General features: G+C 39.7%; 1 protein-coding gene across 1 annotated transcript in view; it reads right to left on the reverse strand.

The window, feature by feature from the left end:
- Positions 1-3,373: 3,373 nt before the first annotated feature.
- LOC120596116 (adhesion G-protein coupled receptor F2) overlaps positions 3,374-25,567 on the reverse strand; it is a 35,375-nt gene continuing 13,181 nt past the window's right edge. The window contains exons 2-10 of the mRNA XM_039854430.1: positions 24,240-24,340; positions 20,156-20,198; positions 19,285-19,436; positions 17,175-17,408; positions 14,911-16,272; positions 10,600-10,641; positions 7,349-7,408; positions 4,785-4,861; positions 3,374-3,553 (exon numbers count right to left, since the gene is read on the reverse strand). Of these exons, the coding sequence (XP_039710364.1) occupies positions 4,814-4,861; positions 7,349-7,408; positions 10,600-10,641; positions 14,911-16,272; positions 17,175-17,408; positions 19,285-19,436; positions 20,156-20,198; positions 24,240-24,311 (2,013 nt within the window). The 5' untranslated portion in view covers positions 24,312-24,340 and the 3' untranslated portion in view covers positions 3,374-3,553; positions 4,785-4,813. The remainder of the gene's footprint in view (positions 3,554-4,784; positions 4,862-7,348; positions 7,409-10,599; positions 10,642-14,910; positions 16,273-17,174; positions 17,409-19,284; positions 19,437-20,155; positions 20,199-24,239; positions 24,341-25,567) is intronic.

Consider the following 25,567-nt stretch of genomic DNA (forward strand, 5'->3'; position numbering starts at 1 on the left):
TCCTTTAATTTCTCATCTTTATCTCAGATGATCACATGATATTCTGTGTTGCATCTACTGCGCAGGTGCAATTAGAACGCAAGGGCTAAAATGCAAGGTCATGCTGCTGTCATGGATGATTTTGGAAGGCTATCATGTTTTTGCCTGTATTGATGTTGAACGTGGGGAAAAAATGACTAGGAAATTGATCAGTAAATAATGATCGAATCCCTACCTCAGCACCAAAGAGATTTTTGTTTTATTTTTTAGTAACTTGGCCAAGGAGTTCTTATTGACCTTCTACCTTGGGCCATGGCCTCCACCTACAGGAAACATCACGTAATCTGACTTCCAAAAGGGTAGCCAGTTTGGATTGTCCTTCTCATCACCAAATAGTCCCACACATCCCAGTTCCAGTGTCTTCTATTTACATATCTTTCTGTCCCCAAAATGTAATATGAACCTTCACTTAAATATTGCCAGGGGAAATGTTGACAATAAGGAGGACTAAATGAAAAAGCAGTTTTGTTACATCCTTTACACGAATGAAGATCAAAGAAACGATATTTGTGGAAATAGTTCACTTCTGTTGAGGTTGCTAGTTAAGTACCGAGTCATTTGGGAATTGAAAAAACCAGTATCATCAAACCTTTGGTTGTGTAATCAAAGGACTTTATTGAACATATTCTATGTGCAAGACATCTTGAGCTGCACTTTGGGCATACAAAAGTGAGTAACATAGTGAGTTAATCCTACCCCTAGAGGTTTATAGACTTATCTGGGAATGAAAATATATGCACATGAAAAAGACTAAAATTAAACAAACAATATAACACAATAAATACTAAAAATGAAGCGAATGGCACTAATTATAAATATTGTAGGAAATCAGGTGGGGAGAATCAGCACTTCTGGTTGGACTAATCAGGGGAGACTTCATGGAGAAGGCAAAAAGTGAAGCCAAGCTTGGACACAGGGTGGCCTGAATAGAACCCTATGATGTACACTGTTTTCCAGACAGGGAATTATATATATTACAACTGTGGGAACATTGACCAAAAGGATTATTCAATGTCAAGCTCAGATACTCCTGATGTTGAACAAACTGAATCAACAAACTTAATTCTAACTTACAAGTCAGTGAACTAACTCTCATGAGAATGCCTACATCCAAACTCATGGCCATGGCTGTGTGTTTGCTTGTGTTTGTGTGTGTCCGTGCATGTACATGAATTCACGGGTACTTTAATAAAAACCACTAACATTTTAATGGCCAATTATAATTTGGCAAGTACTATTCTTAGTATTTTGCCTACATTTATTCATTTAATCTTTATAACAATCCTATGAAGTAGGCTCTATTTTCCTCAATTTATAGATGAGAAAAATTAAAGTCTAAAGAATTTAAATAACTTTCCCAAGGATCATCATGTATTAAGTGTTCTAACCACGTATCTGCCTTAGTCACTGTTAGCACCAATTTTTCCTTGAGTCATCTGACAAAGTCACTTCTTTGATGAGGTGTGAACAGGACATTGAATGTGTCTCCACCGAGGGTATTCCACAGTCAACCTAATCCATACAGTTCATGGACATGTTTCAGGATGGGGCAGACTGAATTGTGGGCTGCAGGAGAGGGCATAGCTTGTTCAACGGATTCCCAAATAATTTCATAGTTTCTCTGTCAGCACACATGGGCCTTAGTTAATAATAATTCCTAGAGAGAATGTTTTTCTAGCCATCCTATTGTAGGGAGTGAGTATATCAGAGTAGAATGTGCTTTCATACTAGATGCGACTGCTCCATGCACAATGCAGATGAAAGGTCTCTCTTTCTCTCCCTCTTTCTCTCTCTCTCTAGTGCTCAGAGTTCTCATCCATAAAATGAGGCAATTGGATCCAGTCTTTTCTAAAGGTTTTCTAGATTTGTAATCCTATAACTACTTGGGTTCATGAAATTCTCTCCTCACTTTAATATATTGACTCTGAGTAAGTGACATTTCTTTGTAATGAAATCTCTGTATTGAGAAACCAAGACTGTGCCTGTCCCACTCCCTTTCCTTGAAGAGATCCTACAGAAATACTGGGAAATGTCAAATTCAAACCATTTTCTGACTTGAGAAAGGGGCAATTGTTGTCCTAATATGAGTGATACCATTGAAAGGTGACTCATTCTTCAGGTGGTGTATTTTTCTACCTTCTGATTGACGTCTTTCTTATATTTTTGCTTTCTCAGATATCCTTACTTAGAGGAAATTTTTTGTAAGAGACAGAGAGAGAAAGATCCCACTGATTCACAAAGCGAACCTTATTTTTCCATTTACAATGGAACATCATTCATACAGGCTTCTTGGTAAAAGAATAGGGGCCACCCTTTGCCCCTTTTATTTTATTTTCTAATTATCTTTTAATGTATCAGCCTGTGTACTTGCTTTAAAAAGGAGGGTTTTTTTCCTAAATACTATAGATAGGTTTCTATCTATAGTATTGCTCTCCCTTCCTGTGGCTCATGGCTTAAATGTTGAATTTGTTTATATACAAGGTTAAGAAAATGAGCAGCTCTCTACTGGGAATATGATATTTCCCCCTTCCTCATCTCATTCAAAAACACATATTGTTGGTGAGGGTTAATTTTACATTGTCAGAGCAGGCAAACAGTCCCTGGGTGGCTCCAGGCCTTTGGAGAACGTTCAGGACTGGGAACCTGCAGACTTGGGTTTCTGCTTCTGGCTCAAGCCTCCATTAGCTGTGACCCATCGCTCCAGGCTTCAATCTCCTTAACTTAAAATGAGCATCTTTTTAGAAGATTCCTGCAAAGCCCAACAAAACTGAGGAAATAAATGAAATACGTGTTCTTTTTAATAAAAAACAAAAAAGCATCTTTCTAGTTCAAGAGCTCTACCTATTTCACTTGCCTCACAGTCAAAGAAGTTGCAAGCCAAGTTGACCATGCAATCAATTTGAATTTGGAGGGGTGGAATATGCTAGCAATAGGATTCCTTTTGTACAAAGAACCAGCAATGACCTACTTAGAGTCAGCTCAACTCCTGGTGACTATTCATGAGGGCCCCTCCCTCAGCAACCCACAGAATCCAGCCAGGTGACATCCCAGGCCACCTTAGCTGAAATGAGCCAGAGTAATCTTCCTGAGGATAAACGTGACCCACAGCCAGGAGCTAGAGGCGCAACAAGGGTAAGGGCCTGCTGTGGCCCACTTTGTCTTTCTGTTCCCAAGTCGATCTGCAGAATGGCATATATATGTGTGTGTGTATTGTGTGCGTGTGTGTGTGTGTGCGCGCGCACGTACATATGCATGTATGTATATATACACACATACATACACACACACACACACACACACACACACACATATATATATTTCACACACACAGGGAGATGAGGGAGAAACATTTAGCAGCACAAAAGTAGACAGAGGGGACTTCCACCCTTTCCTCATGGCATGCCCTCCTCCGTCAGCGTCACAGTGTGGGAGACTTCCTTCATACTCTCCAGAGGCAGGAAGACAGGAATAAGCACATTTCTCCTGGGGCTCTGCCATTCCTGGGATGTATGACCTTGTCAAGAACAGAAAATCACAGCTTTAATATGTAAATAGCAAGACCTAGAAACCTCAGGACAACTGCATTATTGGCTTGCTCTGTTTGAAACAATAAGCCCCTTTGGGTAGAGCCCTCCTGGCAAATGGAGAGTATCTTCCCTTTAAATCACTTTGGAATCCAGGGAATAGGCTTGTTTTATTACCAGATGTGCTGAATTACAAACTTTGTCTTTCTCTAAGTTAGACTATTTCTTTTCCTCTTGGAAAATACCCCTTGCTCTGCATAAGGCCCTGGGATGCTGCAGAAGGCCTTAGCCACAGAGGCTGCTGGAAGCCTGATGTATTGGAGTGGGTGTGGGGGGGCTCTTTCTACATATCTAAGTGCCTCTCTGCATCTCTCTCTGTTTCTGCCTCTGTCACTTGTATGTGTTTCTGTGAGAGTTTTAATCTGTGTCTGTGTCTCTCTCTTTCTTTCTGTACTGCAGGGTCTCTCCCTGTAACCTTTGGCCTCTCTCTGCATCTCTCTGTCTGACTGTTTTTGTGAGTTTCCCAATGTGGGTGTCTCCATCTCCCTGTCTGATCTTCTCTCTCTAGATCTAGAGGGACATGAAGACAAAGGCTAGAAAACTTATTTGCACACGTCTGTGTATCTGGACGGCTCTCTTCCAACAGTGAGCCACCATGGCCCTTGGGAAGTATCTCTTTATTCCTGTTTGCCCCTGCAACTCCTTTCTCTGTGTTTGTTTCTATGCTTCTGTCTCTCAGACACCTCAAATGTAAATTCTATATTATCCCTGAGGCCCCTCACAGATAGTGTTTATCATAATTCCTTGATCCTTTAACATAAGGGAAAAGAGAGGGGCCACAGTGGGAAATCTGGGGATACTGTTGATATCCCAGAGGACATCCTGGGACTGGGGAACAAGAGAGGAGGAGGAGGAGAGGGGACAGCTTTGTGGAGCTGGCACCTCTAATGATTCTCCTCTTAAATACACCCAGGCAAATTTATGAGCATTCTCAGACAGTCCTGATTGTTTTACAGGGATAACCAGAATTTTAGTCATGCAAGAATTAGAAGTGTGAATATATCTCTAACTTCAGCTAGCTGAAGCTAGATTGCATAAGGAGAATTCTCTCAAACAAGAAAAGAAATCATTTCTAATTAGAATTAATCAAACTGTGATATTTTTTAAAAAGAAATGTCATCTATATCAGATGTGTATGGGGACCCCTTGCATTGCACTCACCTCCCAAATTAGGAGTATTGCCTGGTTTCTTAACTGGGCCTTTTGGTGTGGTGACAAGAGAAATCAGAAGAAAGGTTCTGTTGAAGACAAAAGTATAATTGCATAGTCATTATTAGTCTCTTTTCAATTGTCAGAATTATTCAAAGCACATGGAGAATTGTGACCCACAGCAATTTATTTTATCTCTTCACTTTCTCCCTCTCCTTGTTTATATTAGAACCTAGAACCTCTGACAACATAGGAATGGGCTGGTGTGAGACATTGCCCTTCTCCCCAGCCTGGCCTGGATCCCTATCCTGAAGGAGTCTCTAGTTTGGGAGGGAGGTGGGAGAGGCAGTTGAGCTGCACAGAGGGGGAGATTAACACTGAGATGCCTCACATCCCTCAAATTGCTCCTCCTCACCTGGCCTGCCGAAATCCTCAAGGTTGCAGCCCTTCCCTTGTGATGCACCCGAGTTTAAAATATCCTCAGGTTTTAAGTATATGTTGCCTAAGATAGGTGATGCATTAATTCACGGGTAAAATTATTACCACAGGACCATAAACTTATTCATCACATAGGATATAAAATGAACACAAATAATCACAATGATTATCCTAGGTTTGAGGAGCTGGTCCTGACATGGCCTGGGCAGGTACCACATGGAGAAAGAGTTAAATCTGGACTGTAGAGGATGGTCACCTAAGGATCAGAAGCCTATAAAGTTGGAGAGGAGGAGACAAATGATAAAACTCCTCCCTCTGAGTATGGCCGATAAACTGACTTGGTTGAAAGCTAGTGAGCAGAGTGAAGGAAGGATTGCAAAAAGTTGGAAAAATTTTACTTAGTACCTAACTCAGTGGTTCTTAATCCTGGCGGCACTTTAAAATCTCTGGGGAGCTTTTTTAAAAAAAAAAAAATGACCAAACCCTATCTCTAAGACTTTCTGGTTAAATTTTTCTTGGGTGGGGCCAGACAGTGGTATTTTTAAAAAGCTCTCTAAGTGTCTCTAAGGTGCAACCAGCATTGAAAACCACTGACTCAGACAATCAACAAACTGATAATAAAATAAAATTTAATAAAATTCTGGGTATGATTTGGATGTATTTTTTTAAAAAAGGAAAGAGAGAAAGTGGGGAAAATGACTGTTTTCCCATGGCTGATGGGCAGAATTTCTCTGTGGTGGCTAAATGGATCAATACAGAAGGAAAGGAACAATGCCAAATGGGACTGGATAGGAGTTAGTCTTCTCCCCTGAGGGCACGGTGACAGACCAGAGTGAGGTAGTAAGGAATACTTAGAAAATATTTATAATGCTAAGACACTTTAGGAAGGCTTATATGAGTGGGTCCCAACCTTGATTACCTTAGACTCATGCCAAATTCAAGCCATACTGCAGACCAATTCAATTAGAACCCCCAGAGGTAGCACCCAGGCAATGTGTTTTGAAGCTTCCTGGTTGACTCTGATGTTTGGCCAAGGTTGGGTACCACTGCTTTAGAACTAGCGCTTTATTCTCAGCACAGTATGATAGGGTTTAAGGTGTGGGGGTGGGGGCGGTGTTTGTTTGTTTTTCAGAAAGAAGGAATGTAGAGGAGTCGGCAATCTCCCGATTATGAAGACCGAAGACTGGGAACAAGGTCAAAGCTGTGGTAAGTGTAAGGCAACAGGGGATAGGAAAATAAAGGAAAGAAAAAAAGAGAAGACAGGAGGGCTAAAGAAAGCAAAGAATAGGGAACAAAAGACAAGGAATCTAGGGAGGGGGCAATGCTGTTACCCAGGGCCCGGCCTCTTGAATGATCTGTCACCCCTTTCCATGCAAATCTCCTGCAACACCATTCTATGCCAGCCCACGCTGATCCCGTCGGATGTTAGTGTGAGGAAACTATAGATGGCCTCTCCTCTTGTTGCTGGATATGTTCTCTGAGCCAACCCTGAATCTCCTTTTGCTGTTATTTAAAAGTTTTCCGGTTTTTCATTTACTCAGAACAGCTGTTGGGTTGCACCTTTGCATAACAATACTATTTGATGTCTAAATTATAGGAATTGATGATAAATGAAAAAGGACGCATACTATCCAATGACTGAACAGGCTCTTAACCTTCTTTTACAACTCCAGTAACCATGGCGAATGGCCCCTCTTGAAAATCAAGCTATTGGAAAGTCCTTTGTGTAGGGTCAGAATCTGTTTCCCTGAAATTTTCACACTTTGGAATGTGATTCAACCAATTGGAGTTATAAAGAACAAGCAGGCTGTCATAAAAACCCGAGGCTTTTCATCATCTGTCATTTCTCCGTTTCATCACCTGCTCTCCTGCTATGTGCTTTGAGGTTCTCCCCTCCAGGAACTGCCGCCTTGTCACTCTCCTCTAAATGCATTTGTCTACTTTTGTTTCTTTGGATGTGGTCCCAAGACTCCAGAAAGAATCTGAACAGCTCAAAGAAGCACTCACTCAGCCCTTCGGAAAAATCCATACCATAAAGTCTTAAGGTGATGGTTAGCAATACTCCACCTGCGAGAAACTCCAGCATGGTTGTTATTTTGTCAAATTTTTAAATGCAAAAATGACTAGGAGGGCTTTACCTCTGATATTCTGGAGATCCATTTTGCAGAGGTTATCCGATTCTTTAAGGCTTCTCGTATCTGGATAGTTAACGAAAAGAATTAAGAATTAAAAAATTATAAGAAATAAACACATGTGCTTGAGCCTGGCAAATATTGTGCAAGGGAGTGTGTTGCCAGCCAGGTATGGAGGGATTAGTAACTTGGTGGAGTGGTCTGGGAAAAGATGGGGAGATAGGGAGAAAGAAGAAAAGTGAAGCTAGAATAGGAGACTTATATAATCGGGGCCCTGAACATGAACCCGGTGGCTAAAAAATACAGTTTGCCACAAATTAGAGGATTCCTTGACAGAGTTTTGGGAGTATTTGGGGGGAGTACTTGAGTAGTTGAACATTTCCCACAGTCTATCAACTATTCAAACCTTTTCTAGAGTGCCTAACCATGGTTAAAAAAAAAAAAAAAAAAAGAATCCTATACAGCATAACAAAGGCTTGTGGAATCAAGAAAATAAGAATAATAAATAACTATTATATTTTGTTTTATAACTTTAAAGTGCTTTTCACACCCGTCATCTTATTTTATCCAGAAAATAACCCTGTGAGATAGGTACTATTATCCCCATTTTACAATTAATGAAATTAAGACTCCGAGATTAAGTAGTACTCAAAACCAGTGAACTACAAAGAGGAAGAGCCAGGAGCTGAATTCCTGTCCCCTGACTCCAGACCATCCTGTCATTTTCTCTGAGTCTCTCCTATTGTATGTGGGCATTCTCTTCTTATTTCTATTTCTTCTTCCCCTTTGCTATACAAGATGTTATTCACCTTCCAAGGCCTTATAGAAGTTCTTTCTTCCCAGTTAATGTATGCTAAAGTCCTCTAGCTCAGAGCAACTTCCCTGAAAATGCAGTATTTTTTGCACATCTCTCAACTAGCTTCAAAGAGGAAAGAACACTCTTTGGGTGGGTGGCTGTGCTCTCAAGAGTCCATTGGAATGTGTGAAGACATACTGGCACCTCTATTTAAATTTCTCTCTCATCTTTCTTTAATTCTGTGTTTCATAATGTGCATAATAAATACTTCGTAAGTGAATAATAAACATATCTGGTGATACGTGCTCACTGGTTTTTACTGATCCTAAAAGTTTGAAAACTACTGTTATATACAGTAGTCCCCCTTTATCTATGGTTTTGCTTTTCAAGATTTTATTTTCCATAGTCAATAGCAGTCTGAAAATATTAAATGAAAAATTTCAGAAATAAACAATTCGTAAGTTTTAAATTGCGTGCCATTGTGAGTGGTGTGATGAAATCTTACGCCGTCCTGCTCTGTCCTTCCAAGATGTGAATCATCCCCTTTGTCCAATGTATCCACACCGTATACAGTACCCACCCGTTAATCACTCTGTAGCCATCCCAGTTATCAGATCGATTGTCACAGTGTCACAGCACTTGTGCTTACTTATTAAGTAAAATAAGTAAACTTTAAGAAACCCTTATTTTACTTAATAATGGTTCCAAGGCACAAGAGTAGTGATGCTGGCAATTTGAGTATGCCAAAGAGAAGATGTAAAGTGCTTTCTTTAAGTGAAAAGGCAAGTTACAGTACTATAAGATATTTTGAGAGAAACTATATTCACGTAACTTTTATTATAGTATATTGTTATAATTGTTCTATTTTACTTTTAGTTATTGTTGTTGATCTCTTACTGTGTCTAATGTATAAATTAAACTTTATCATAAATATGTATGTGAAGGAAAAAACATAGTATATATAGGATATAGCACTATCTGTGATTTCCAGCATCCACTAGGAGTCTCAGTACATATCCTCTGCAGATAAAGGAGGACTACTCTACACCTTTTTATCAATTAATCATGACACCTTTGAGTATTTACCTTTTACATTATAATTTTAAGTATAAGAAGTTTTGATCTTGATGGAAGTATCCATGTATTAGTGTTCATTGCACATTTCATAACACCTAACAGTGGTGCACTAATGGATAATGATGATGCTGCTGAAATACTAGTTGTGATATTAGGTTAATTAAAAAAATAATATGGTATGCAACTACATAATACCTTAAATGCTTTCTATGTGTTTTCACTTGAAAGATTCCTCTTCTACTTTACCATAATGTAGCAGAAAAGTGAGGAAAAGCATCATTATCTCTGCATTCCACTTGAGGAATCTGAGATTCGTAAAGAGTTAAGGAACTCCTCATTGGCACACAGCTAGTCCATGGAAATATCAAGACTAAAACGATAATACTCTTAACTTAATAATTTCTATTAGGTACTGGTATCCTTATAAGAAAATGAAAGGACCGTTATGAAATGCTTTTTTCACAAACCTTTTATATGAACTTAATAGCAGAATAGCAGTGATAGTAAAATTAATTAATAAAAAAATAAAAAATAAATGCTGCAGTAAAGATATTTACATCCATATCTGAAAGGGTTATTTGCTTTTCTCATTTCAAGAGGTAGTATAATAACAACAGAAAGAAAGCAATCTTAGAAGCCTGAGTAAACATGTGATGTTTTGCTCATTTGTTCAGTTTTTATTGTCACCACCCACTATTTATACACACTCCCTGTATTTGGAGAATTCCCTTCCTCGAATCTATTGCTGTTTAAGGTAGAAGCCTCCCTAGAAGCTAAGATGAAGCCATGTGACCTGGGCTCAGCCAATCAGACATGACAATTCAAGAAGCAGGTGCCAGTGGACCCCAAAGGGCAGGGTGAAGGCTATCCCTAAGGCAACGGTAGCAGCAACTCTAGTTTAGCACCCACTGTCTGGCATTGGCTTAGTGAGCTGTTCTATGCCTAGCAGAGTAGGGAGGGTGGAGCAGTTTTGTGCTATGAATTGGAACTATTGTGCATAGCCTCCATGGCTCCAGGCCAGAGAGATCTACCAAAGAAGATATTGTAAGATTTAATAAATTTTTCTATTCTGCTTCAACTAGTTAGAGTGGGTTTCTTTAGAGATTCTGTGCAAGCTACTTAATCATGCTGAATCTGTTTCCTCATCTGTAAAATGGAAAATAGAAATACCCAAGATCATTTTAAGGATTGGCGCTAATGTACATAAAATGCTTAGCACCACAGGAGCTTAAAGGATAGTCAATATTACTTGCACTATAAAGAGAGCAATGTCCTGTTCAAGTGTCTGCACAAATGCTTGAGGTGAAAGACCCTCATAAGTGGGCATTATTTTAGGGCCAAGTACTGATAATGCAAAAAAAAAAACAACAAGAATCTACAGTACCTTCGGATCCAGGATTGTTCCAAACACCAAGATAAAGAAGCCCTAAGAAAGACAGACAAGGGAAGAAGAGCCATTTACAAAATAATAATTATAACAATAACAAGAAATACCAGCATTAGTTACCAGTTACTATTCTGGAACTAATAAAAATAATAAAACGAAAACAATTGTATTCAATCTTTGACTCTCTCATTTTAAGGTCACAACATCTACATTCATTCATTCAACAAATATTGATTCAGCATTTTCTATGTGCTAGTCACTGTTCTAGATGCTTGGGCATGTCTGAGTAAACCAAACAGATCAAGGTCCCTGATTCACTTTTTTTTTTTAATTTGAGCAAAATAGAAGTGTTTCGCCTTTATCAGGAGCTGTGCATCTCACCAGAAGATAATGGTCCAAGCGAGAGTCAGAGAAGTTGTTGGGAAATGAAGGACAGCCTTGCAGACTCTGAACGATCAGCAATGAAAGAAACTTCCACAGAAAAAAGAAAAAGGAGCTATGCTCAACCTCTTTCCCACATCTATAACCAGAGACTTACAAAACTTGCAAAGAAACCAAGTTCATGGATCCTCAGGAAAGCTAAAATCCAAAACCAGATTTTCTAAGCACGTAATGGGTACTCAGAAATAAGTGTTCCAAATATGATGACATAGAGACTGAATTCACTCTCATATCTCTTGTCATCTATACAAAGATAAACACGATTAAAGTCAAAAGGAGACTGTTCCTCCATCATTATAGTCCATGTGAGTTTTTGATTTATTTTTCATATGCAATATCACAAAACCACCCAAGAAGAAGAAGGAAAAGTATTTATCTCATTTTTCAGGTAAGGAAAAGGAAGCTCAGAGATTTAACTTTCAAAATACAGTAGATAGCAACATTCATTAGACAAAATTTCTCTTGAAGGTGTGGTTACTCAGATCTTGGTTCACTTGAGAAGAGAGGTGAGATGATGACATCCTTGTTAAGCTGCTCTGCTTTCATAATCAAATATGAACTCTTACCCAAGCAGAGACCTATCAAGGCACACGGGTTTAATACAAAATAAGAAAGATGTTCCAACCAGGTGGTCATCAGCAGGAACAATATCAAACCTGCTGCTATCTCGATTTGTAAAAGCTCAGCTGAGAGGTGGAAGACTTCACGGGGACCAGTGCATGGCCATGTAGCTCATCCATTCCCCCAAACACACTAAAATACACTATTCCATTCAACCAGTCCAGCAAGTGCTCCAAAGCCTGGAGTGTTTCTTTCAGGTTGCTTTTTCGTGTGACACTCTTAGGCTACAAGATAACTATCCAAATCTGTCATTGGTCTACTAAGAAAATGTCATTGATGGTATGACCCATTAGGTTATAAAGTACTGTTCGTAAAAAGATGCTTGGAACAAATACATCCCAATCTGATTCTGGCACTGGGAATACATTTTAAATCAGAATCTCCATGAATTTTTCTCAGGAATTAAATTTTGTAAAAATCTGGGAACCACAATTCTAGTGTGTTTTTTCCACAACCACAAATATACATTCCTTTAGCTAAAGGACTAAGAGGAATTTCTCTCCTTGTAAGATTTTCAGTTTCTTGAGTTTGGATTAATTAAATTTATATCTGCAAGAAAACATAGGAACTAAACTCAAGGACCTTGGACTTAAAGAGGATTTTATGAATTTGACCTCAAAACCAAGGGAAATAAAGGTAAAATAACTGAATGAGACTACATCAAACTAAAAAGCTCTGCTCAGCAAAAGAAATCATCAACAAGGTAAAGAGACAACCATCCGAATGGGAAAATATATTTGCAAGCAATGCCTCTGATAAGGGCCTAATATCCAAAATATACAGAGAACTCATACAACTCAATAACAACAAAAAACAAATGATCTAATCAAAAAAAAGTGCAGAGGACCTGAACAGACACTTCTCGCCAGAGGACATACAAATGGCCAACAAATATTTGAAAAGATGCTCAACATTGCTAGCAATTAGGGAAATGCAAATCAAAACCACAATGAGATACCATCTCACACCTGTTAGAATAGCTATAATCAATGGAACAAGTAATAACAAATGCTGGAGAGGACGCAGAGAAAAAGGAACCCTCATACACTGCTGGTGGGACTGCAAATTGGTACAGCCACTATGGAAAACAGTATAGAGATTCCTCAAAAAACTAAAAATTGATCTACCATATGATCCAGCAATCCTTCTACTGAGTATTTGCCACAAAGACTTGAAAACCCATATCTGAAAAGATATTTGCACACCAATGTTCATAGCAGCATTACTCACAGTGCCAGGACATGGAAGCTACCAATATGTCCTACGATAGATGATTGGATAAAGAAGCTTGGTACATATATACAATGGAATATTACTCGGCCATAAGAAGAGATGAAATACTGCCACTTGCGACAACATGGATGGCCCTCGAGATAATCATGCTAAGCGAAATAAGCCAGACAGAAAAAGTTGAAAATCACATAATATCACTTATATGTAGGGTATAAACCTAAAAGCAACAAATGAACAAGACAAACAAACAGAGACTCATGGACATGAACAATAGACTAGTGGTTACCAGAGGGGAGTGGAGAGGAGAGAGAGGGGAGGTAGATGGGATAAAGGGGGTCAAATATGTGGTGACAGAAAGAAATCTAACTATGGGAGGTGAACACACAGTGTAAATATATATATGCCTTACTATTAAAAAAATTTATATCTGCAACACTGAGCATAAGGCTCAACATCAAATAAATACTCAAAAAATATAGTGCCTCTGTGTATTTGTGTGTGTGCCTGTGTGTTAAATTTTTTATTGTGCAATCCACATCTGTATAGCTGTAAATGTGTAACAGGGGAATAGTCCACTGGGATTGCTTTTCCTTGGTCCATGCCCCCTTGGGAAAAGTTACACAAAATATCATTCAGAAAACTTGTATAAAATATTGATCATAAAGTTCAGTTTCTGATTGAGAAGAATTTATTGGTAGCAGCTAATCGCATTTCTTTTAGCAGATAAAGCACAACTTCAGCAGATAAATCTCACAGTATTTGCCCAGGTTTTAAAATATGTGTTAAATCCTAACGCCCAGTGTGAAAGTACTTGGAGGCATGCCTTTGGGAAGGATTAGGTCCTGAAGGTACAGTCCTCATGGAAGAGATTAGTGCCCTTGTAAAAGGCTCCAGAGAACTCCCTGTCCCTTCTACCAAGTGAGATTATAGCGAGAAGACAACTGACTCTCACAAGACACCAAATCTGCATACACCTTGAGCTTGGACTTCCCAGCTTCCAGAACTTTGAGAAATGGATTTCTGTTGTTTATAAGGCACTCAGTATAATGAGGGTCCCCAAACCTTACCCAGACCGCAATTATTCTCAGTAAACACAAGAAAGGATACCAACCAGAAGTTATGGATTGACAAAGTAGCATTCGAGGCAGCAACTGACAGTGTAACAATTCTTCCTTAGTCAAGGGGGTGGTTAAGCTTTAAAACCAGTGGAGGTGCTCCCACAGGCCTAGGACCCATAAATCTTTAAAAGGGCCTTTCTCACACATCTACTGGACCTTCTCTCTTCTCCATCTACTCCATCAGTCTCAGAATGCTAAAATGTATTTTTAAGTGAAAAAGTAAGTTGCATAATACTATACATTGTTTTTTAACTCCTATATGATATGAAAAAAAATATAGTATATAACCATAGAAAATTTGGCAAGGATGCGCATGAAACTGTGAACATTGTTTAATTTACAGAGGTAAGGTAAGAGAGGAGAGGAGAGGAGAAAATATCCTTAATATTACTCTGTATGGCTTGCTTCATTAAAATAAGATGTTTCCAGTGGTTACTAAACATTCTAAATGGAATAAAATATAAATGTGCACATGTAAATACCTCTAGTTAGATACTTCTATTTTAGGCGAAGCAGTACTGTTTAATTTTTAAACAGCTATAGCTCAGCCTAAACTTAAGCTATTAATGAACTTTAGGTCATTTTAGTACTTGGTGCTGTTCATTATTTCATTTTCTAAACACTCATAAAGTGGGCAGATTATACCCCTTTTATAAGTGAGGAAAATATGGCTTGGAAAAGTCAAGCACATGTCCCAGGAGAATCTTACACACTAATTAATGAGAGAGTAAAGGTTTGAACGCAGGCCTTTCTGGAACAAAAGCTAATTTCCTGACCCAATATGCTATTCCCAAACCACTGTCTTATAAAGAAATATGATACCATGACTTCCTGATCACAAAACGTCTTCCTGAATTCTTTTACTTCGGAGTTGGTCAGAAGCCTCTGCACTTACCTGGAATGCATTGAGCAAGGAGAAGAGAATGTGGAAGACCAGAGATCTATCGTTGATGACTATGGCTATTCCGAATCCCCAGGTCAGTCCCAGCAGTGGTGTGAGGACGGCGATATTCTTACTGATTCTCACAATGGCTCTCACCTCGTGGAACATAGAACTGCCAATGGCAGCTCGCTGGGTTTTGATAATCACCAGTGTGGCTGTGATCAGGTTTACTACCACAACGGCCAGAGCTGGGACCACAAAGGCCAGGAGGGCCTTGGTCATGTCCCAGTTGAGCCAGCAGGCCTCAGGTCGTAGATATCCTTTGCCAGGCTCAGTGGCAGCAACTGTGATAACCGCAATGATCAAAGGGCACCCATAGCCCACTGAAAAGAGAGATGCCACCAGAACTGACTTGGGTAGTGTATGGAAAACAATCAGGATTTCGTAGAGGATAAGGAGTGCTTTGGCAAGCATCCAGAAAAACACACAAAGGTAAAAGAAATGAACAAAAAAAGTTGCTGCCACACATCCATTATGGTGTGTCACTGGACCACTAAGAAAGGAAGCCACTATGAACCACACATTGGCCATCAGCAAGGTGGCCGCAATGTTAGCGATGCACAAGTGGCGTAAATACGAGATCTCTGTCTTCGTCACTTGGCTCCAGACCAAGGCCTCAATGGACAAACAAAGGATCAAGCTGCAAATAGAAATGCCCAGGCCTATGTACATGATATAAATCAGAACAGGACTCTCCAAGATGCGAGGTGCCATAAGAATAGAGAACGAGGTAAACAACTTGCTTGGCCTACATTTGCAAACAGCTTGTTGGTAGTTTTCCTGAATCATTTGACAGGCCTGTCGGTCCCATCTGCTTTCCAAGGAGTGCCAGCCAACACACTGTGTCCTCCTCTCCTCTGACTTGCTGATCTTTTCGAAAATCAGTGAGATTCTTTCCAGTTCTTTGGGCAAAATGACAGACAGGACAAGCCCATTCACACTGGCCTTTTCCAAAAGGCTGGCTTCTAAGATGGCTCCAAGAGTTGGAAATGCAATGCTAATGACCTGAGAATGGGAAGGCACATTCTCAAGTTCATCTCTACTGATCAACAGCCTTCCAGTGACTTCATTGTTGGTGTCATTAACTCTCATTGAAAAAGTTAAATTCTTTCCATCGTTATCTCTAGATATGGTGGTGCCTAGAGTATGAATGAAGACATCCGATATGTCAATGGAATGTTTATTTATAAGTAGTTTTCTTGCAAAGGTATTGACTGAGTGTAGCAGGACACAGCTGCTGTTTCTTTCAGGGATGAAGGTCCAGTTTGAGATGCTTTCGCTGTTCAGAATGTGGTTGGCCATGATGCTGTAACTCTGCCAATGAAGAACCGGCATTAGTACTGAGCCACTCTCTGAACCTGTCAGGACACTCAAGCTTCAGTTTTATAAAGTGTGGTCCTCCAACCAGCAACACAGGTATCCCCTGGGAACCTCTTAAAGATACAGAATCTCAGGCCCCACCCCAGACCTAATGAATTATAATCAGTAGCTTAATGAGATCTCCAGGTGACTCACATACCGCTCAAGTATGAGTTGAAGAATAACGCTACAAGGGAGCTGCCCTCCTCCCGTTTATGCAATGACTTCCTGTGAGACAGGCAAGCAGGCAGCCTTCACCATGCTCGTTTCACACCTGGGCCAAACCAGCAATTTGCTTACCCTGGTCAGAGTATCCACGGAATAAGTAACATCTATTAAATCCAAACTGTGTGCAGGAACCTTGTACGGGAACATACCGAACTGGAAATTGTCCCCAGAAACTGAACCTCCTTTTTACTATTGTCTACTTCAAAGATCAAAAACAAAAGAAATGGGTCCAGTTCCATTTCACATTTCTGAAGCAGACATGTATGGCTGTTTTCTTTGCATTCAGTTATTTTCCATGTTAGCAACCTGTTCTGACTCACAAAGAAAAGTCTTCCTCTTATGGCTTTCAGAGGTTTTCAGGAGCCAAAATAAACATTGGAAAAGCATACTTCAGCATCCAATCTATCATCCAGCAAGTACTCTCTCTAAATGTTTGTTGATTGAATATGTTCACTTTTTCCATTTGTTCATTCTTTCTTCAATGAAGATTTATTGAATGCTTACCATGCTAGGTGTCGAAGCTTCTGAGGTAAAAGACACCTCAGACCCCAAAAAGCTCACAGAATACTCCAACTAACCTGCATTCCTCCCCCAAAAAAATGCTCTCCCAGATACTCAAGGATACTCACCTGCATCTTTGCCTCATCGACATTTGTCAACAGCGCTGTCGATATGTTGTGCAGGAGCTGCACAATGACAGCGATGTTTCCCGGTATCCGGGGAGAGCGCCGAATGTTCGTAATGACACAGGACAAGTCCTGAGGACACTTTTCCATCAACTTATCTGCAATGGTCTCAGAATCTCTGGAATATTCATTTATTTTTATTGTTTCTTTAACTGTTGCAACTGAATTTAAATGCTCCTAAGAGACAGGAAAAAAAAGATGTTTTTGTCATGTTACTTTTGTTTTAAACATAAAAGTGCCTTTACTAAAATGTAGGACAGCCTTATTACACAACTGTATATTTCATAATGTTCTTCTATTTTACATTTTCAAAATCACATCCGCTGTGGAATAATTTACCCAATACCAAGGTGTATGAGCAGAGAATGGAAGTCCCAGCTTGCTAGCTGCCTATGCTTGAACCCCCTACCCCCAAGTAGCAACTGTTATCTTTGGCTATCACTTTAGACCTCTACTGTGGATATACATTGTGGATAGATCCTGTGCATACAGGTAAATTCCTAGTGCCATTTAAGCTTATGTTTTACTCTTACCAAGGGGCAAGGCATGAGACACAGCATGGTTTTAAAACAGAAATTCTGAACTAGATCTGGGTGAGTCAGCAGGAACACCAAGATAGAAGAATGACTAAAAATAGTGATAGACAGTATCTCCCACAGATTCAGGCTCAGGGTCCCACACTTTAAAACAGTGGCAAACTATGGCCCCAGGCTGGCTGCTTGCTTTGTGTGAATAAAGTTTTATAGGAACTTAGCACGTTCATTCATTATAAGTATTATCTGTGGCTGCTTTCCTACTACAATGGCAGAGTTGAGTGGTTGCAATAGAGACCACACGACCCACATGCCTAAATTATTTACTATGTAGCCCTTTACAAAAAAATTACCAAATCTTGCTTTAGAGGACCCCTTTCTGGTGCTTCTCTAGCCTGCCCTTTCACACAGGACAAGAAGTCCATGGTCTAGAGGATGCGCTTACTCAGAACCCATGTCCTTGCATCTAGACACCCACATTTTCTGCTCGACAACTCCCACCCCATTTCTAGGGCCTTCCTTAAGTCTGTGCTGCCGAGGATGGGCCGTGACACCAGTGTGCTCACCCATAGGCCTGAGAGGTGTCAGAGAGACACCTGTATTCAGTGTTATGGATATGCGGCCTTAGCTTTCCATCACTCTTGAGATGCAGGATGGAATCTGGGATGGGAGGCTAACAGAACATATTTTATTTAGTAGTTCATAAGCTTGATTTAAAGCATTTAAATATTAAGACATATAGTATATCCCTCAAATTAGGGGTGGACAGCATTTCGAAGTCTGGTCAGAAAAATTCAGGTATAGCATCCACTGCTTTTCCTTGGCCACACCCCAAAACAGGGGATGAGAATGTTGCTAGGACACAAGAAATACTAAAGTATTAACTCTTCTGAAGGAATCAGGATCAGAACTTCTAAAAGGTAAAACCCTTACTAGAAGAGAAGAAAATGAAACAAAAGGAGAAGAAATAACATTTGACCTGATTTTATGTCTTAGAACTTGGTTTTTAAAAATGTGGAATTACTTAAGTGTATGTGAAATACGTTTGTTTGTTTGACAATGTAGTACTTCACTCTTCTTCTGCTTTACTGAGTACAGAAGTCACCTGGGGACCTTAAAATTCAGAGTTGGATTCAGCATGTCCGGGAGTGGGCCTGAATTCCACATGTCTAAAAGTTTAGTGATGCCCCAGGCTACCATACTGGAGGCTGTGAGGTGTGAAAGAGCTAAGGGTACAGATGAAGAAATAGGCCATGACAATTCTAGACAGCCTTTCTAGCTCTGACTTAAATTATCAGATTTCCTTATGTCATAAAAGATATTGGAGACTGGAGCACAAACTTTTACAAGCCCAAAGTTAAGAACGCCATCCTCGTGTAGAGAGAGAGGACAGGTAAGTATTTACGTATTCGTGTTCAAACCACCTACTTACCATCCTGCCTGGAGCTCTCTCTCTCTCTCTCTTACTGAGTGCAATATGCATCGCTAATTTGGGGCTTCACTTTGCATGTGAATATTACCTCAAAGATGTTGAAGGCGTCAAGCGTCCGACAGGTATCAGTGATCTTGTGCCATTTCTTTTGCCTACATAAAAACCCCATATTTCCCTGAGTGTCTGGAGGGCAACGCTGAGTGCAGTGGGAATTGTGCACACAGACACCATCGCATTCACCTGGGAAGAAAAAAGTATCAGCATCAGATGGAGAGGTCGGGACTCAGTGCTGCGCCGGGCCAATCACAAAGATGCCAAAACATGAAGGTGCATAAATCCTGTGGGCATTGGGTGTGTTTTCTTTGTAAAGTAGAGGAAGAGTAAAATAGATCACTGACGGTCACATATTTTGGCAACAAACTACTATTGTTTCAAACAAAATCTTATCCTGAACACAACTGTATCAAATAGATAAAAGTAGAACTAGCCCAGCTGAAGTGAGAGGGACGGGGCCATGGTTCAGTCCACTAGGTCACTCTCACATCCCACGGGAACCCCCTAAGCTCCTCCTCAGGCCCCAAGAGCTCCCTAGAATACAGTTTAGAGCCATTGTACCTGATATTCTCTAAGAAACTTTCCACCTCTGGAACTTTATAATGAGTTGTATCATCAATGCGTTCTCGCAGACCTGTTTCTAGCTAGTGCCCCAGTTGGAGTTGGCTCAATTTAAAGGATTTATAGCAAAGAAATCCCAAACCAAGACGGAGCAGAGGGTACAGGTTGGAGAGGGAAGCAGAGTCAAAGATACAATTTAATATGAGAAAAATAAAAAAGAAGTCTAAATGCAAGCCGTGCAGGAATCTTGTCTGCCATGTCATAAGACAGGGCCAAGAATGGCCCTCTATTACAACAGGAGAATGGTGAAACTTCCATTTGATTAGTCACCACTGCCAACATACCGTGTGGCCTGGCGGACACCTTCTCCTTGCTTTTGCTGGCAGCCTAGAAAAGGAAAATCAAAATCCACATCAAAATCAATTGTTGATACGCCAGCCCAATGATTCACTTTAGTCACAGACTAACAAACACATTTGAATCACCTGTGATTCCAGGAAGCCACCAAAAGCTAAGACCATAAAGTATGGCCCATGCTCCTTTTTCCCCTTCAGCCTGGACAACTATTTCTCCTGCTGCTATTCAGCAGGAGCTCTCCTCCCCCTCCAGTAAGGATGGGCTACATTCTATCTAGGAAATACATCATGAGCAGAGGTGCATTTACCAAGAAGTTAATGAAGGTTAAGCTTAAGAATCCCTTGCTTTTACGGGCCCCTTCAAAGCACTGAGAGAGAATCTAGCAATGTGTTCACATGATTGTATGTTTTATTAAATTTTCAAAAGCAAAATAGTTGACCATCGTCTGTTTGAACCTTCATTTTTTAGCACTCCAACTCCCCCTCCTTCACACTCTCTCTCATTTTGGAAAGCACTAGAGAGGCTGCAGCTATTTATAAAATATGGAAAAGTAGAAGCTGAATCTGGAACACATTCAGTTTGGATTGAATAGTACTTATATAGTTTGCAGTCATTCCCACATTACAGTGAGGACATCAACTTGCAAGTGGCATTAATTCTAGCAGTACTTACAACCAGTCACAGAACAAGAAAGTTCTAAGTGTCCTGATAGCTTGTAGGTCACATACGAAAGAAACTTGCTAGAGGTTTTCTTAAATTTGACAACAGTCCTATATATTTACATTGCATTTCTAACAATGAATTGAGAAGCTGAAGGATATTTTTCTAAACTAGGACAATAAAAAATGTCAATCAGCAATGCTAGAGAAAAGACTGAAGAATTTTTCTACACTCTCTATAGAAAAAAACTTTACAAAATTGACATGCAAGTATGCAGCCAAAAATGTAGGAATAAAAATGTATATAGATCATTAATAAAAATAGTTCTGTTACCGAATTTACTACTGAATAATGCTGAGTAATTATTGAATGTAACATTCTTCAGCACTTCTAAATTTGAAATTTGTTGTGATTTTTTTCTCATTCTAAGTAGATATTCACTCTTCTCTTAATTTTGTATTTGTAATTTTGTATTCTTTTTCTTTAAGAAGGGTTCCCCCAAAAACCTGCCTCCCCCCCACCATCATGAGTACTCCCACCTCTCCTGTTTAGAAGCCCCTCTCTTTCCTACCCTTCCCTGAGAAGCAGTGTCACATCATAGTCAAGGGGTATACTCTGGGAGCAGACTGCCTAGGTTCAAATCCCAACATTACCACTTGAGACCCTGGAAAAATTCATCTGTCTGAGCCTCAGTTTCCTCATCTATAAAACAGGGTAGGAACTATGGTACTACAATTCTATGATACTTGTCTCAGATCAATTTTATGAGGAATAAATGAGATCATCTATAGAAAACACTTAGAACTGCACCTAGAATATTGTAAGTGGTATTTAAAATTTAGCTGTCATTATTATTCTCTAAAAATGGAGGTACTGAATATCTATTACATACAAAGCTCAAATTTTCCTCCTCCAAGAAGTCTTTCCTGATCCAATTGTAACTGATAAATCTTTTCCTCTATGGCTCCCATAAGATTTATTATCCATATCACTAAACTACTCATTCAATGCATGGCATATACTCACCTGACCTGCTATCTTGCTATCTAATCTTTTTTATATATGCATATTATCTTCTCAATTAAATTGTAAGTTCTTTAAGAACATGGATTGCATATTGTGCTTGTTTATATCCCCCTAAGTAGCTAGATTAGTGTCTTGTACATATGTATACATATATACATATGTACGTGTGTGTGTGTGTGTGTGTGTGTAAAGTGAGAGTGAGTCTGAATATTCCTGTTTGTGCACCAGAAGTTCGTCTTCTAGTGGCTGGAAGAAGCCTGGGTACAATTACTCCAACTTACATTCCAAGATCTTAACCTTTGGGGAAAGAACTGGAAATTCAGTGACTCTACTGTGTGACTAACACTTGGAGTTCATTTTTCTTTATTCTTCACAATATTGTTTTTTTCTCTATGTCATCAAGAAACAAAGCTGAATACTCCATTTAGTCTAACGAATGAGAATTTATGGAGAATCTGAATTGAACATTTGGGGTCTGTCCAAGGTGAAAAAAGTATCGCTGAGAATTCAAGAAATACAACAGCCTTCAAAGTACTGATATAAGATTACTTCTCTTTCACAATCAAGAGAATCAAGCCTTATTATATACATAGAAGAGTTAAAGGCCTTCCACTAAACAAGAACACTAAAATAATATTTTTAGAGTTCTGAAAGACATTATAGATCAACTAGTCCAACACCCTCACTTTACAGATAAGGAAGTACAAGCATCTCAGCCCAACTTGAGAGGGCCATAGTCTCCTATACACCACAATAAAGTACAGAAAAGTGAATAACACTTGGCCCATTAAACAGAATCCAGTGAAGTCACATTATATTAATCAGAAATGTGGGCAGAAGGCCATGGTATGCTGTTTACAAAGATTTCTGGAAACTTCTTTCTTAGTGAAGGACTTGATTCACTTCTTTCCAATTAATTTGCCAAGACTCATCCATATACAACTCCCAATTGTTTCGTTTCTAGGGTGGCATCCAATACGGGCCACTTTAGCTTCAGATATCAACAATCCTCAACCTAATACTGTAAAAAAACAAAAAAAAAACAAAAAAAACAAAAAAAAAAAACTTAAAAACCTGCCACCTGCTAAACCTGAAGAGCTGCCTGAGTGAGTAGGCAAGTCAGGAAAGGGTGGCATTCAGAAGCTCAGCATCCAGCAACTCGATTAATAAGAAGAAAAAGGTGGAAAGTTCCTAGTAAAGTGATCCCCAACTTTCAAGAAAACAAAGCTAATCTTCGACGCTCCACCTGCTCTCTAAATCCCATCTTATGAGAAAATGTGGATAAGAAAATGAAGGGAGGAAATCGTAGCATGCTGTGGGGTTGGGATGACTCCTGGAAAAGGTCTTTCTGAGAGGGTCTCTAAACTCTCCCAGAAACTAGGCACCAGCTTAATGTTGGAGAGAGTCATGGAGAAAATTCCCATCCAAAGGCAAACTACTCAGATAGCAAATTAAATACTATTTGGAAACTCCTAGAATAAATTTCAAAGCCATTCTTGTCTGAGGAGGCACATATTAAAATGGAAAGAAGAAACTGAGAACCTGAAGACAGGGGACCTTTAGCTAAATAGGTATGTGACCTCAAGCAGGTCGCACCATGGACCTGTTTCCCAAATAACACAGTGAAGCTTCACCAGTTGACTTCAAAGCTTCCTTCCAGATTTTGTGGTTGAATAATAATATTCTCTTCTCGAGAAACTCAAAATATTTTTATGTACTCTCTCCCTCAGTGACCCTCCATACCTTATTTTAAATAAGTGACTAATAAGAAATGAAAACGACATATTGTACAAGGAAAATTATTCCAGAGAGAGCCATAGGGCTCACTGTCCTGCAAAATTTACAAACAGTACCTGCTACAAACCCATCCCAGTTAGTCCTTGATTAACTATCTAACTTGCACATTGCTCCTTCCAACCCATCCATAGTGTTCACTGTCAGATTATTCAAAAAAGATGCCATTTTGGGTGGGACAATGCTTCACTGTGCCAGACCATTCCTAGGTCCTGCCCACTAGATGCCACTAAATATCTCCCAGTCTTTGTGACACCCTCACCGCCCTCACATTTTCAAGTGCCCCTGAGGAAGTGGCACCGCCCTAGTTACAAGCAACTGAAAACTTCAAAGGATATGAAAAGAATTTATCACCCTTAGATCATTTGAGCCTCATTGCATCATAGGAACTTACAGAAAAAGTTGAGGGGAAAATAACTATAGGCTAAAATGGGTTTTGGTTACCTGTAGTTGCAATTTCTTCTGGCTAAACCATTCTACCACCATATTTTCCCTACACTTCAGCTAAGATAACTGAGATCTGCCTAACTGATGGTTTTTATTTCTATTTGCTCTCCGCACCATTTCATCCTCCCACCTCCTTTCTCTTACCTGGCATAATGTCCTGCAGGATTCTGCGAGCAAAAGAAACACTAAACAGTACAGCAAAAGCGTATGAGTCATTGTCTTCCACACAGCTGCCTTTCTTGCTTCTATAAAAATAAATGAAAAGGCAAAAGGTCTCCAATTTGAAGCTTTCAAAGTTCTATGTCACTGCAGACCCAGTAAGCCTGCGAAATTGGGTTCTGTCCTTAGTGCTGTCTACTCAGAGGTTCCTTCCCCAGAGGTGGACTCCCTGTGCTTTCCCATCCACTCCACCTGGAGCTGCAGGTGTGAGCACCAGCTGGCACTGGGAGGTGCAAGCAATTGCTGAGATAACCTCCAGCCTCTGCTGTCAGCTTGCATGTGATGTCTCATGTGGGAATCCTTCCAAAGGAAGCTGCCTGCCAGGGTGCAATAAACAACAGCCCATGTTCAGGGAATGGGAATGGTGGCTCACTCTCTAGGTTAGGCAGGGCTGAGAAACATGTAGGTGGCTACGGTGGAACGTGAGTTGGAATTCCTATGTGCAAACTCAGCCTCGAAATACATTGCGAAGGAAAGTAAGCACCAGGCTCAGCCTATTATCCTTCATTTTTGCCTAATTCTGTAGCTGTATTTTCATAGGTAGGAAGTAACTTATTTCCGCCAAAACTAAAATGATTCCATGGCACTTAGAAAAGTGCTGGACACATGGTGGGCACACAATATCTTCAATAAAGGAAGAAGAAAGGAGAGAGAAAGGGAAAGTGGTTGGGAAGAGCTGAGGATTTGCATCAGGGTCTGTGCCCTACAGAGGACTTGTGTAAGTTGAAATTTTTAATATTAGGTATTAACAGTTTTGACATTTTTTTCATCCTGAGCAAGAATCTCTTTGAAAGGTATTTGCTGTTTCTTTGCTTTCAGATGGAAGGATTCAGAAGATTTGGCTGTCATCAACAAAGGCCAGAGACTTTTGAAATGGTTGATATTTGCCATTCACCATTTTTATCCAAAAAGAAATAGACTTTATCTCAAGCACTAATAAATCTATAGCAAACGATGCCATTATTTTAAAGATTAAGCAAAATGTATTTTTAAATCATGTTTACTGCATTGAAATATTTGTCTAGCTGAATTTCCACTGACATCCAGTGATTATTTAAAATATTTCGCATTATCTGTTTCAGCCTATTGCCAATACAGTTCTTTGAAGGTCTGTAGTTCTTTAAGCAAAAGGATTACTTTGTTGCTCATCACTTTTAAAAGTATTCAGTAGCAACCTAGATGGACACACACTTTTAAGAAAATTGCAGTCATGTTTGCATACTTTATTCCAACCTAAGTCATTCAAATGGATG

This window comes from Pteropus medius, unplaced genomic scaffold (genome assembly GCF_902729225.1).
Source record: "Pteropus medius unplaced genomic scaffold, Ma_sr-lr_union100, whole genome shotgun sequence".
In the NCBI taxonomy this organism is placed as follows: domain Eukaryota; kingdom Metazoa; phylum Chordata; class Mammalia; order Chiroptera; family Pteropodidae; genus Pteropus; species Pteropus medius.